The sequence below is a fragment of the Arachis stenosperma genome, chromosome 6 (assembly GCF_014773155.1).
Source record: "Arachis stenosperma cultivar V10309 chromosome 6, arast.V10309.gnm1.PFL2, whole genome shotgun sequence".
Classification (NCBI taxonomy): domain Eukaryota; kingdom Viridiplantae; phylum Streptophyta; class Magnoliopsida; order Fabales; family Fabaceae; genus Arachis; species Arachis stenosperma.
The window spans coordinates 122716587-122730302 of NC_080382.1; the positions used below are offsets into that span (position 1 = coordinate 122716587).

Genomic DNA, 13716 nt, shown 5'->3' on the forward strand with positions numbered 1-13716 from the left:
TCATTATTGTAATAAAGTAGGTCATATAGCACCCGTATGCTTTACTAGAATTAAACATATAAACTTTCGTAGTCAAGATACGAGATGGGCACCTTATGGGCATTATGCTCATACTAACCATCAAGGACCCAAATTCACTTGGGTACCTAAAACCAAATTTTAATTATTTTGTAGGTACGTGTTGGAGCTAAGGATACAAATTGGTATGTTGATAGTGGATGCTCCAAACACATGACCGGCGATGAATCAAAGTTCACCGCAATAGAGCCTACAAACGGAGGAAACGTGATCTATGGAGACAACAACACCGGCAAAGTAATCGGCGTTGGAAAAGTTTATGAGTTGATGAATGAGTGATTAATCTTGAGGTAGATTGAAGAATTTGAAGATTATAAACAATGGAGGATCAACAAATTGAAGCTTATAATGGTTTAAGTGAGTATATACATGTTGGAACTCAAAGGATTGAAGAAAGAACCACCAAAGGATGAAAATTTGGTGATTTTGGGCAAAATGATGCATGCTGCATCGATGCAACCAAGCTTTGCATCGATGCAAAGCACACGACGTGCTATGTGCATCGATGCAAAGACCATTGCATCGATGCAAACACGACCAAATTACACAAAAACAAGTGAATTTGGCATTTTTGAGCAACAAAACCCCATTTTTGAGCAAAGTCACTTTTCATTACTTTATGCTTATTTGATTATATGAATTGTTAAACTAACTCCTAGTAAGTTAAGGATTTCTATTATGGTTTAAATACTTTGATATTTCCTTCATAATTTTGTTTAATGATTAATGCTTGTATGCTTGTTTGGTGAATAACTCAAAATAGGCTTGGTACCCCTATTTTAAGTTAATATGCATGTCTTGATATATTTTAGGGGGAATTATGCATGCTTATTATATATAAAAAGAGGAAATCAAATTCTTTTTGAAAGGGGGAATATCTCATCCTTGAGATTAATAGAGAAATTAAACTTAAAAAAAAAAATTCATTGTTTTATGCATGCTTCTATGACACATTTTAAACTCCCTTCTTTTTGATAATGTCAAAAGGGGGAAGAAAAGTTTGAGGATATTTGAAGTTTTGAACTTTTGAAAAAGGAAGAGAAGTTTGAGGATTTGAAAAGAAGAAATAAGTTTGCAAAACAATGATTTCAAAAAGACTTCCGCTAAGCAAAAACTTTGATATCTAAATCGTTTTCTTTGATAAACGCCCTTTAAAAGAACAAATGCACATATTTAGGGGGAACTCCTGCAAAATTTTTTTTGTGAAGTCTTCTCCAAAGCTTTCTATAAAACAAAGTGCATTATTGTTACTTTCAAAATCATTTATAAATACATATCCTCAAAAGAAGAAATAAGTTTGCAAAACAATGATTTCAAAAAGACTTCCGCTAAGCAAAAACTTTGATATCTAAATCGTTTTCTTTGATAAACGCCCTTTAAAAGAACAAATGCACATATTTAGGGGGAACTCCTGCAAAATTTTTTTTTGTGAAGTCTTCTCCAAAGCTTTCTATAAAACAAAGTGCATTATTGTTACTTTCAAAATCATTTATAAATACATATCCTCAAAATTGGTTTGTCATTATCAAAAAGGGGGAAATTGTAAATCATGTTGCTTGTATGCGAAGTTTGTATTCGTAGGTTTTGATGAATGACAAACCAAACAAACGACATGAAAGACAAACCAACAAACAACTTGAATGAACAAGCATGATTGAAAGATCAACCAACATTCAACGTTGAGGAATGAAGAGTTGAAAGCAACACAACAACAACAAGAAACTCAAGTCCACAACATTTGAAGACAAGTATAGTGTCTTAGGACTTAGGTAACTTCTTGTTAAGAACCAATTGCTAAATCTCTCAACACACACTCACAAAATGTTTTGATGCACATCTTGCAATTCGATGCTAGCCAAATGGTTTAAAAACTTGTTTTCAAAGGTACAAAAGCATAGGAATTGACTCCAACAAGTTTGAGATCAATTCTAAGCATTTTGAAGTGATTTTAAGCCATTCTTTAAGGTTTGCATCGATGCACACTCATCTTGCATCGATGCAAAGCATGCAACGACTTGTTGCATCGATGCAAAGATGTTTGCATCGATGCAACCTAGCTGAAAATTCAAATTTCAGCATCAAAGACACATTTGCATCGATGCAAAGTGTTATGCATCGATGCAAATAATTCAAAAACATAAAAAACGGCTAGTTTTGACATAAATGCTCCATCCCATTAATTCCCCAACGTTTCTAAGGTTTGGGGAATCTATAAATGGATGGATTGAAGCCTTATTTCACAATCTTGAGTATTTGGAAACTATCTTGTTCATATTTTTTCATTCTACACATTTTTAAAGTAATATAATACACAATTTGAGAGAGCAATATCAATTGGTTCAATAGTGCTAAACTTGTAATCATACACTCTTCTAGAGAGTACTCATTTCATCTCAACAATTCTCTGAGAATTGTTTTCTTGTACACCTTGTAAATTGGAGTGTGATCTCCAAGGTTGAGTCAAGAGTTATAAACACTATAGTTGGTGAGGATACCAAAGAGGTATACTAAGTACTCAAGGCAAATCTTAGAGAAGGTATCTCTAAGTGGAGTGGGTTAGTATACGAGTGGTGATCATATACCGTGAGGTGTTAGAAACTAAGGACTCGGATTGTAAAAGGTTTTGCGCGAGCACCTTGAAGCTTGGCAATAGTGGAACTTCTCAGTTGCGATTGAGAAAGAAAGTGGACGTAGGACAAGGATTGTGCCGAACCACTCTAAATAGCGTTTGCATCTCTCCAAACTCATCTCTTCAATATTATTGTCTTTTACTTTTGAGCAAATAAATTGTGATCGAAAAGTAGCTTCGTAAGTACTTAAGGAGTGGCTTAAGTCCGATTGGTGAAAAGCTTGATCAATTTATTTGAGTTGGTGTCTATTGGAAAGTAAAAGCTCCTTATAAATGCTTAGCAATTGAGTTAAGCTCTTGGAAAAATACTAGTACAATAACACTTTTGTATATTGTCTTTAACTTTCGCAAAAAGATTCATTGTTGTTGCATTACTCAATTCACCCCCCCTCTTGAGTAATTGTGCATAGGTTCTACAAGTATGAATGACCAAGCTGTTCCAAACATAGGTTCATTAAGTTTATGTTGAACCAGTTTAGTTTTTCATACTTTTCTAAGCCAAAAACACAAACCAAATATGGCCTTCGGCCCATCTCATAATCAGTCACGATCCTAGACCCAAACAATTCAATCCACAACCAATCGATCACAATCCAACAGATTTTCAGTCGCAAACACAACTAGGAATGCTCAAACAGAAACAAGCAGTTACATTAAGTAGAACAATTAACAGTTAAACACAATTAATCACATAGGCCAACCAAGTACAATATGCACACCCAAACAATGTCACAAAGATGCATATGATGAATGCCTGTCCTAGTGGTTGATGAGTCTCATCTGTCGGTTATAAAGCCAACCCGACAAGTCCTTGTAGCTAACCATTGTATTGTCCCTCTGTCGTGCATTCCCAACTCGAGTTATTCACAATCATAATCATAACCACACAACACCCACACTAGTGTTTATCCACGGGGGCGAGCTCATCCGAAACTTTTACAGTGTCCGGCCATACTTACGACATAGGGTCAGCAGAGTATCAAGTCTCAACTTGGAGCACGTCGTGGCTAGCCACTGCTTTTACCCAATAAAACTCGTATCTCAGATAATTGGAAGTGCAACAATCACTTTATCAACTCAATAATCATCCATATTCATACCCAATCACCCGACTCATAACATATTCCACAATCATCCATAATTCATTATCATATACAGCCATTCCGGCTCATAATATAATAGCACTTCCACCATCCAACATAATAAAACTCATAAAATCATCATTCAAGCCATAAATCACTTTTCTCAAATCACTTTTCTTTGAAATCAAATTCAATTCATCCCAGTCTTAACTTCAAAAATCCACATTTCTCAAATCACTTCTAGCTTATAAGCCATCTTTCTCAAAAGAAATTTTCTCTTTCAAAACAAGCCACATTTCCACAACATCCTTCTAAAAGTTCCAAACGATTCAGCAACTAGGCCAAATTAAAAATCTCTTTTGAAAGATCTAAAAATCAGTCATCCTAAAAGAGAATTTGGTAACAAAAATTTCTCAGCAGAGTCTCAAGACTTTAGGAAAGGACAACCTATCTCAATTTCTTAAAAATTTATTGAAACTCTTAAAATCATAGATTCTTGGTTTAAGTAAATAGAAACAGAATTTATTATAAAACAGAATCATATAAAGTCACAAGTCCTAACCCAATCCAAAACCAATTCACTTGAAACGGAGCCAATCCATTTAAATCAAAACCACTTTCAGGTTCCTTCTTAAAACCAATTCTCTGACTTCTCCCAAAATGTCACAACCGCAATTATTCAATCAAAAGTCCAATTTCCTTTAAAATTATTAAAAACTCCTCTGAACGAAATCCTTAAGTCTAACTAAAAGCATAATCCCTTTTTATATTTAAAATCAATATTAGAACATAATACTTTTCTTCAGTGACTCAAAATGGTAAAGTAATCCCTTTCTAAATAAATCGAACTCAAGACATATAGTTTTCTTAAATAAATTAAACTAAAAAATATAACTATTTTCTTAATAAATCAAATAATATAATTTATCAAATCCAAACCTTTCTAAATAACTTTTCAAAGAAAGTCTAAAATTTTTATAGAAATTTTTCCAGCACCTCCCCTAAAACTTGGACTTTGCTACCCTTTTTGGGTCCTAGCCAAACCATTCCACAACCCTTTTCAACGGTTCAAAACCCAAAATCAATTCAAAATCAAGCTGGATCCAAAAGTGCATAGCATTTTTATATTTCCAAAAAACCAATTCAAACTCAAATCAATTTCCAATGGATTAAACTCGATTCCAAAACTTTAAAGAAATACTTCAAAATAGTCCATTTCACAAAATCCAACAATAATCCAGTCAAACAAGCATTCACATCCATCCAAGACAATCAAACAATACAACAGACTTATATAATCACCAAAGATATATTTCTCACATCAGTATCTATATATAACAATTCCAGATGAATAAGTTTAGTTTTCTGAAAAAGGCTCCTGCCTCGACTCGTTGAAACCATAACCCAAATGCGCTGCCAGAACCTTTTCTCTCAACCCGAAATCAACGGCAACTGCAACCTCAGCCCCTAACCATTTTTGCAGCAACCACAACAACTTAAAAGCGACGTGCAGCAATCAGAACTCGAACCTATGTTACCAAACCTCTGAGTCTTTAACCAAGCATAACAGAATACTGAATAAAGGGCTTTCCGAAATGAAAATACTTACCGCAACAAGGGAAGAACAACTACATTGAGTAGCGGCAACTCCGATGGTGATTTCGGCAACACCCGCACCACACCCGGTGAGGAGAACGGCAGAAACAGCGATGCAACCGCTCCTAATGGCAAGCAACAGCGACAGACGACATTAGCGACAGTGAAAGGCAGTGGAGACGGTGACGGATCTGAGGCGGGGAGGCTCGGCAGCACGAACAGAAACCCTCCCTCCGCCGATCTCTCTCTCTCCTCAAGCTTCTCTCTCTTTGAATCTTGCTGGTGGTTGCCCTGGGAGATCGATGACGACGATAGCACACGACGGCGCAACTTCGTGCAGCGGGTTGTGCTCCTCGCGTCACTAGCCCGCGTCCTCCTCCCTCATTGTTGCGCAGTCTCTCTCCTCTGGGCTCCCTCCTTCGCGACGGCAATGGCGGTGACAACACGAGTTCCTCACGCACAGCAGTTCGACGGCAGCTCCACAGGACGACGACGACGCGGTTGGACAATGGCAGTAGCGTATGGTCCCCTCTCTACTTCCTCCTTCCACTGGCGGTGAAGCTCTCCCTCTCGGATCTCCCCTTCTCTGTTTCCCTCTTTCTTTCCTTCGTTTTCTTTTTTTTTTTTCTTTCTTTTCCTTTCACTGAAGCCGTGTGTGTGTGCGAAAGTTGTGTGTGTGAATTGATTTGGAGTGGCGGCTAGGTTAGGGTTCGGTGAGGTGAGTGTGTGAAAATTAGGGTTAGGGTTAGTTTAGTAATTTCAAATAAAATAGGAATAATATAGTAATTAAAACCCAAATTAAATCCAACACTAATTATATATAGAAAATACTATTTGTTCATCAATTTTACAAATTATTTTCAATAAAATGTTCAAATCCAAGAATTAGAGAAGATAATATAATTAATTTCTTTATTTTCCAAAACATAAGTACTAAAATATAAAATATTAATTATTTAACCTAAATCATATAAAATTCTTATTATTTTATAACTACCAACTTTATAATTTAAAAATAGAAAATACTTCAATAATTATAAAATTGAATAAGAGTCTTAATTTATTTCAAACTCAGTTAATCAAAACTTACTCTAATTATCTTTAATAAAAAAATTTCTGAAATTAAAGTTATAAATAAATAATTGAATTTGAAATTAATTTATAATAAAATTTTCAAAAATTATGAGTCTTACATTAGATAAATGTCTAATAAATATCATATCTAAAATGTGTCTAACACATGAACACGATAACTTAGCAAAATGTCCATATTTGATAGAAATTACCCTATACTAGCCTAATTGAATTAACTTTTGACCTGTTTTTGAAATGAGTAAGAGTAGCTCTTGAGCACTTAAACATTGTGGGAGAAGGATAAAGCTTCAAAACCAAAATAAAGCAATATTCAACCTAAAGACTCCAACACCAAAAACCTACACAACACTTACCTTTCAAAATACTAACACCAAAAGACACGACTCCTCCACTGTGAAACAGACTAGAGCACCACCAAGCCTACTCCAAACTACACAAAAACAGATAAAAAGAACAACTTCTAATCATCAAAAAGCTATCCTAACAATCAGCTACTCCCCTACGACATTGCCATTTAAGAGCAATGATTTTGAACTCAAAGAAAGCAAATATAGAGAGACATAACCAACACCGAATCAACATGAGAAGACTCTAATACAGTTGATATCATATGTTCAATTGTTAATAATTTCCATTCCTCAAGCAAAATTGGGCCACACTGTCCACCTTTTTTATTAATACAGCAGTTAATAAACCTATTTTTGGAACCCAGTCATATTTGCATAAATTTTTTTCTTTATGCTGATCCCCTCTTACTTCTTTGTTTCTCTCAAAGTTTTCTTGATACGGTTGATTATTTCTTTTTCATCGTCATATTTTAACATTAGTTGAGAGCCTACTCTCCACGTCTTTATTGCTTTTTCTTTGGTGTCTTCAGCTTTGTTTTCTTCTGACTCTGATTCAGTTTGTCTCTCCTTTTTCTTGGACTTGTCTATAGAGCAAACTATTTCCCAATCTTTCTCTTTCACGATACCTTTTCTTCTTTGATGGAGACTTGATGAGGGCCAAATGTTGGTTTAGAATTCTCTCAAAAAGAATTGCTTCGTCGATAGTATAGTCCTTGTTATAAAATAAATCAAATAAGTGGGAGTTTTAAATTCCGAGTTGTTCTCCCACGGAATTACAATGAGGTGTGCATATCATTGGCTATGAGAGAAAAGGGAGTTGTGATAGTGATTGACAAGAAATCAAATTGCAAGAAATAAAAAAGCAATAAAGGTAATTACCTAAGAAAATACAAGGAGATTCAAATGTTAATAAAAAGGGTCTTGCCAAAGGTTGAGAGTCAAGATTTTCTATTCTAGTCATTGACCACAAACATGACAATTATGAAGAATTAATCTCATTTAGTCAATCCCAACATCGAGGGTAAGTCAAATAGGCAAAATTGATCTTAATCCACAAATCCTAGCCAACTCACTAATTAGCTTAGTGAAAGACTAGCGTTAGTGGAAACAAAGTCAACTAACAACCCTAAATCACCAATCAATATTGGACATCAATGATTCAAGGTCACCTAAGTCCTTAATCCCAAGCCAAGAGTGAAAGAGGCATTTTATCAAATACTTGAAAGACATATAAATAAAGTATCATAAATTGCATGAATTATAACAAGCTATAACTACCAAAATCAAGAAAGTAATAACAATAGTTCAATTAAACATCAATAACATGAAAAACATCAAAATTGCATTATAGAAAACCAAAATTCACAAGAGTTCATGAAACTAAAATAGCATAAAACAAGAAACTAATAATAAAAGGCAAGTGAATTAAGAGGTAAGAACAAGAAAATATAAAGAAAACTAAACTAAAATAAAATTAAAACCTAAATCTAAAGAGAAATTAAACTAAAAAACCCAAAATTCTAGAGAGAAGTTGGAGCTTTTCTCTTTAGAATTGTCCTAAAACATAATAAAAATCTAAACTATGACTACTTCCTACTACCCCCCTTTTATCCTTTTGAGTTTGGCTTGAAATCCTTCATAAATGAGTTGGATTCGACCAGCCAAGAAAGTCTTGAAATTGCGACCCACGTGTTCACTTAAGTGAAATCACGTGCTGGCAGTCATGCATACGCATGAAGGATGCGTACGCGCAAATTCGCAAACTTCTAAAACATGCGTACACATGAGGCATGCGCATGAACAACTTGAGATTCATGCATACGCATAAGGTGTGTGTACGCATGACTATGAAATGCTCCAAACTCCATTTCTTTATGAATTCTCCACTTTGCATGCTTTTTCTTCACTTTTTCAATCCAATCTTTACCTTCTAATCCTGAAATCACTTAGCAAACATATCAAGGCATCGAATAGACTCAAAGTGAATTAAATTTAACAATTTAAGAGGCTAAAAAGTATGTTTTTACTCTTAAGAACAATATAGGAAGAAATCATGAAACCATACTATTTCAGTGAATAAATACAAAATAAATTGATAAAATCCACCCATTTCAATATAAAATAAACCATAAAATAGTGGTTTATCAAGACTCACTAGAAATCTTATTTTCTTTGTTTATTTCTTTCTTCCTCTTATATTTTTTTACGTTTTTTTCTTTTTCTTACAATACTCTTACATCCACTCGAGCCAAGCTTCCTCCCCATCCTCATCTTATTTCCTTAGGACAACTTCTTCTATATTATTTATTCAAAGCCTAGTGAAAATGCGAACTAGAAAAAATTTCACTATCCTTATTCCCTTGATTCTCAATGTCGGTTTCTTTTTTCTTCTCTAATATTTTGTTTGGGATGAATTAAGAGCTAATTTGAGTTTTTTAGATCACCTCCTCAGATATTCTATCATCCAAAAAGTATTTTGTAGAAACAGAATTTTAATTTTGCATAGAATTTTTCATGTGTTATATCTCAAAGTAATATTATTCTTCTATCATAGTCTTTTTTCTCATGATGCAACATCATTTGCATTTCATATTTTGCGGCCATTGTCTCATTGAACTATCTTATTTTTTCATGTTTTTCTCTCTCATCCTTAAATTGGAACTACCACCCTCTACCCCTTCATTTCGAATATACACACACACACACGCTCTCTCTCTAACCATTCATCCTCCCACTCTCTCTCTCTAACCTTTTCATCTCTCCTTTTCGTCAACCACTTTCGTCGTTGCTTCCGCAAACATCGCGCTGCTGTTGTGAACGCTGTCGTCGCTGCTGCAAACGCCCTTGCCGCCGCTGCTGCAACGCCCCTGCCGCTTCTACTTCTGCCTCCACTACACCTCCACCCCTCTTTTCTGTTTTCTCTTATTCTGCATTCAAGATTTTTTGTTTGAACTCTGTTTATTTTAAATTCTGTTACTTCAAGTTAATTAATTAGTTAGTAGAGTTTAGTTAGTTTATTTTTCTATTTTAGTAAATTTAGGTGGTTAGGATAGGTTAGAATAGGTTAGATTAGGCTCTGAGATTGCTGAAAAATATTGAATCTGCTATTGAAATTATTTTGAAAATGCTTGACTGTATTAATAAAGATTGAGCTATTTGCATGTTACCTTAATAATGATTGAAAAAATTATTAAGTTGAGAAGGGTTGATGAATATTTGGATTGGATCGAACTCTTGAAGGGTAGAGAAATCCGAATTTTAGGAGAGACTGTCGAATTTTTTATAAGATTTCCAATGAAATCAAAAAAATGAAAATCGTGTTTTCAAAAGTCTTAGAATTATATTTAGGGTTGATAGATATTTGTGTTAATGGTTAGATGAATACGTTCCTCCTTAAAATTTTTATTTAAAGTGTTTTGGGTTATTTGTTGAATTATTTTGTTATCCATACATTTTCTCATATTTGTTATAAGAGTAAAGTATTGTTTTTGTCCCCAACATTTGGAGTAAGTTCCAAAGTTGTTCCTAACATTTCAATCGTCCTATTTAAGTCACTAACGTTTCAAAATTGGCTCAATGTTATCCTGCAATTAGGAATCTGTTAATAGAATTGACGGCGGGACAAAATTGAGACGATTTTAAATAGAGCAAAAACGTTGGAGATGTAACAACCTAATTCCCAGTAAGTCATGATCATACCAGAAATCAAGTGTCACCAACTTGTTCACATGAAACCTTTACTATATATTATTAAGCCTGTAATCGGGTTAGCGTACTATCGAGTTTTGGATAAACTTTTATAAGAAAATTTGCAAGGACAACTAATTAAACATACACAAGCATAAGCATACAGGTACTGTCGTACATATATGTATGTGTGTATATATATATATATATATATATATATATCATGAGTTAGCATACAACCCTTCAGAAATACTACTATGTACAACCCAACACTCCGGGTCCTGGTCCATATAGAAAACTCCTAAACTGGCACCCGAACTAGCTTAGTCTACTATGTACACCCTACTCTCTCAGTGAGTTTGACCAAAAGTGAAAGATTAACACAAAGGCTAGGCTAACACAAAAAAAACTATCAAAAGGCACAACCGCAGCTCCCAAGACTCAGCTGTCATCGTCATAGGAGATCACAACCACATCAGAACACTCCTCAGGATCCTCGTCCTCGTCATCGGAAATCTCTATAATCTCGGGAGGGGCACTGGCACTCGTGCTACTGGTCTGACCAGCACTCGCCGGTCCACTAATAGAGGCGGTGAGCGGCTCCTCAGAAGATGGCTCGGATGAAGATACTGAGATCTGCTCCACGGGGATGTCCTCCTCCGGTACAGGCTCTGGAAAATGCTCCTCCATGGGCTCAGACTCAGGGTCCACCTGATCCGCAGGCTGATCGAGATGCTGGTGAGGCACCGGCCCATCATGAAACGGGTGAAACGGAGCATCCGGGTGGAGCCACTGCAGTGGGAACTCATAGGGCATATCGGGGTTAAACTGTGGAGTGTCAATCGGGTGATGGAAAGGATGATCACGCAGAATGTACATACGAGTCCTAATCTCCGCAGTTACTACATAAAACCTATGATGTACAATATCCTCGTATATATAGGGAGGGTCCATCTCGTAAAATATAACTCCGGTCTCCATCTGAAGGGGAGGAAGAGAAGGGGTAAGAACTGGGGGAGGTAGGTGTCACATTGTATATATATATGAATCCAAGCCTTAGCTTTCTTTCTTTACTTCCTTAAGGCCTTCGGCCACTTTCCCCCCATTTTTTTAATAATAATAATAATAATAATAATAATAATAATAATAATAATAATAATAATAACTATAAAAGTTTAACTTAATTTTTGCCTATCAAAATAGTTTTTAATAATAATAACTATAAAAGTTTAACTTAATTTTTGCCTATCAAAATAGTTTTTAATAAATAGTTCAAACTAATAAAATAAGTTATATTTAAATTAAACTTCAATAATCATAAAATTTTATTTAATTATCTTTGTTTAAAAAAAATAGATTTCTTAAAAACAAAATCTCAATATAATATGATAACTTATGAATAACTAATTACTTAATTTTCAAAAAAATTCGAGATGTTATATCCTACCCACCTTACAAAAATTTTCGTCCTCGAAAATTGCTATAAACGAAAATTTTCATCCTAAAAGGAAATTTTGCCCTCAACATTTCCTTTACCTGTAAGCAGGTGCGAGTAAACGGTTGTTATCTAATTTTCTAGTCCTCAGGTATGTTGTGTGTCCTCATCTCGTCTCAACTTACGTATAGCAGTTAAAGAAATACAAGAATGTGACGCACCAGAAACATAAAGTGCAGTTAAGGAGCGAGTCTTAACACAATACTGACCTTGGGTCAGGGAGTCCGAGTACGAGCATCTTCAGTCATCATTGTAAATACTCTTCCTGGCTGCTGAGATTTAGCTGAATCTTGAGCAATCTTCTTCTCACAATTTCTCGCTATGTGTCCAGGCATACCACAAAAATAACAAACGCTCGAACCCAATCAACATGGATTCCTACCATGGTTCTTCCCACACTGATTACAAACAAGGTTTGTTAGTGCTAGCTGTGGTCGCTTTCTAATATCTCGTCCTTACCTATCGATATTGTCACGAGCAGGAAGATTACTAACTTGTTGATTCCCATAAGAAAGCGTCCTATTCATTTTAAAGTTCCTTCCCTGAGGGGCTATATACCGATTAAAATTTTTCGGAGGTAATTCTTGATGACTCATCTTTGCTGCCGCCACCTTCTTGGTACAGTCTTCCACCAACTGACTCCTATTGACAAGCTCTGCAAAATTTCGTATTTGCAGTGGTACCAACGAGTGCATTAGTTCTTCGCAGAGTCCTCCTTCGTACTTCAAACACTTCCATTCCTCAAAATCATCTGGTTTTCCCTGACAGATCTTGGAGAATCGGCACAAATCCTCAAATTTCTGAGTATATTCTGCTACTGACCTATTCCCCTGCGTCAACTGCAGCAGTTCCATTTCTTTAGCATCACGAACAGTTCTAGGGAAGTACTTTTTGTAAAATTCCTCCTTAAAAGTATCCCAGTCAATCTCTTCCACCACCTGCCTTAACAAGCGTTGCACTCCATGCCACCAGTGTTCAGCTTCTCCCTCCAGCATATAGGTTGCAAATTCCACGTACTGTCTTTCTAGTACATGTTGCGCTCGCAATGACTTCTCAATACCACGGAACCAATTGTCAGCTTCAGTTGCAGCAAGCATCCCCTTAAACTTGGGCGGATTTACCTTCAGAAAGGTCGCCAGTGTCATAGGGTTATCGTGGTTTCCGGCACCTTCATTATCATTACCATCTCCACCACGCTCACCATTGCGTCCTCCGTTACGATCTCCGTTCCTCTCCCCTAAACGGTCAACTGCTCGCGTAGTAGCAGTTGCCATTTCACGCACAGCCTCAGCCATGGTGTTCATTGCAGCTATAAAAGCATCTGCACCCCTCGTCGGTTCCTCTGCATGGTTTACACCACGCCTACCACGTCCTCGTCCCCGTGCAGCTGATGAGCGGATAATTTGTATACTTTTTGGCATTGTTTTTAGTGTGTTTTTGATATCTTTTAGTTAGATTTTAGTACATTTTTATTAGTTTTTATTTAAAATTCACTTTTCTGGACTTTACTATGAGTTTGTGTGTTTTTCTGTGATTTCAGGTATTTTCTGGCTGAAATTGAGGGACCTGAGCAAAAATCTGATTCAGAGACAAAAAAGGACTGCAGATGCTGTTGGATTCTGACCTCCCTGCACTCGAAGTGGATTTTCTGGAGCTACAGAAGCCCAATTGGCGCGCTCTCAACGGCGTTGGAAAGTAGACATCCAG

The 13716-nt window shown here is 35.8% G+C and overlaps 1 protein-coding gene across 1 annotated transcript; it reads right to left on the bottom strand.

Moving 5' to 3' along the window:
- Positions 1-12464: 12464 nt before the first annotated feature.
- On the bottom strand, positions 12465-13304 carry LOC130934521 (uncharacterized). The gene has a single exon (XM_057864081.1). It carries the CDS (start codon positions 13302-13304, stop codon positions 12465-12467), a length of 840 nt encoding a protein of 279 aa, XP_057720064.1.
- Positions 13305-13716: the final 412 nt, after the last annotated feature.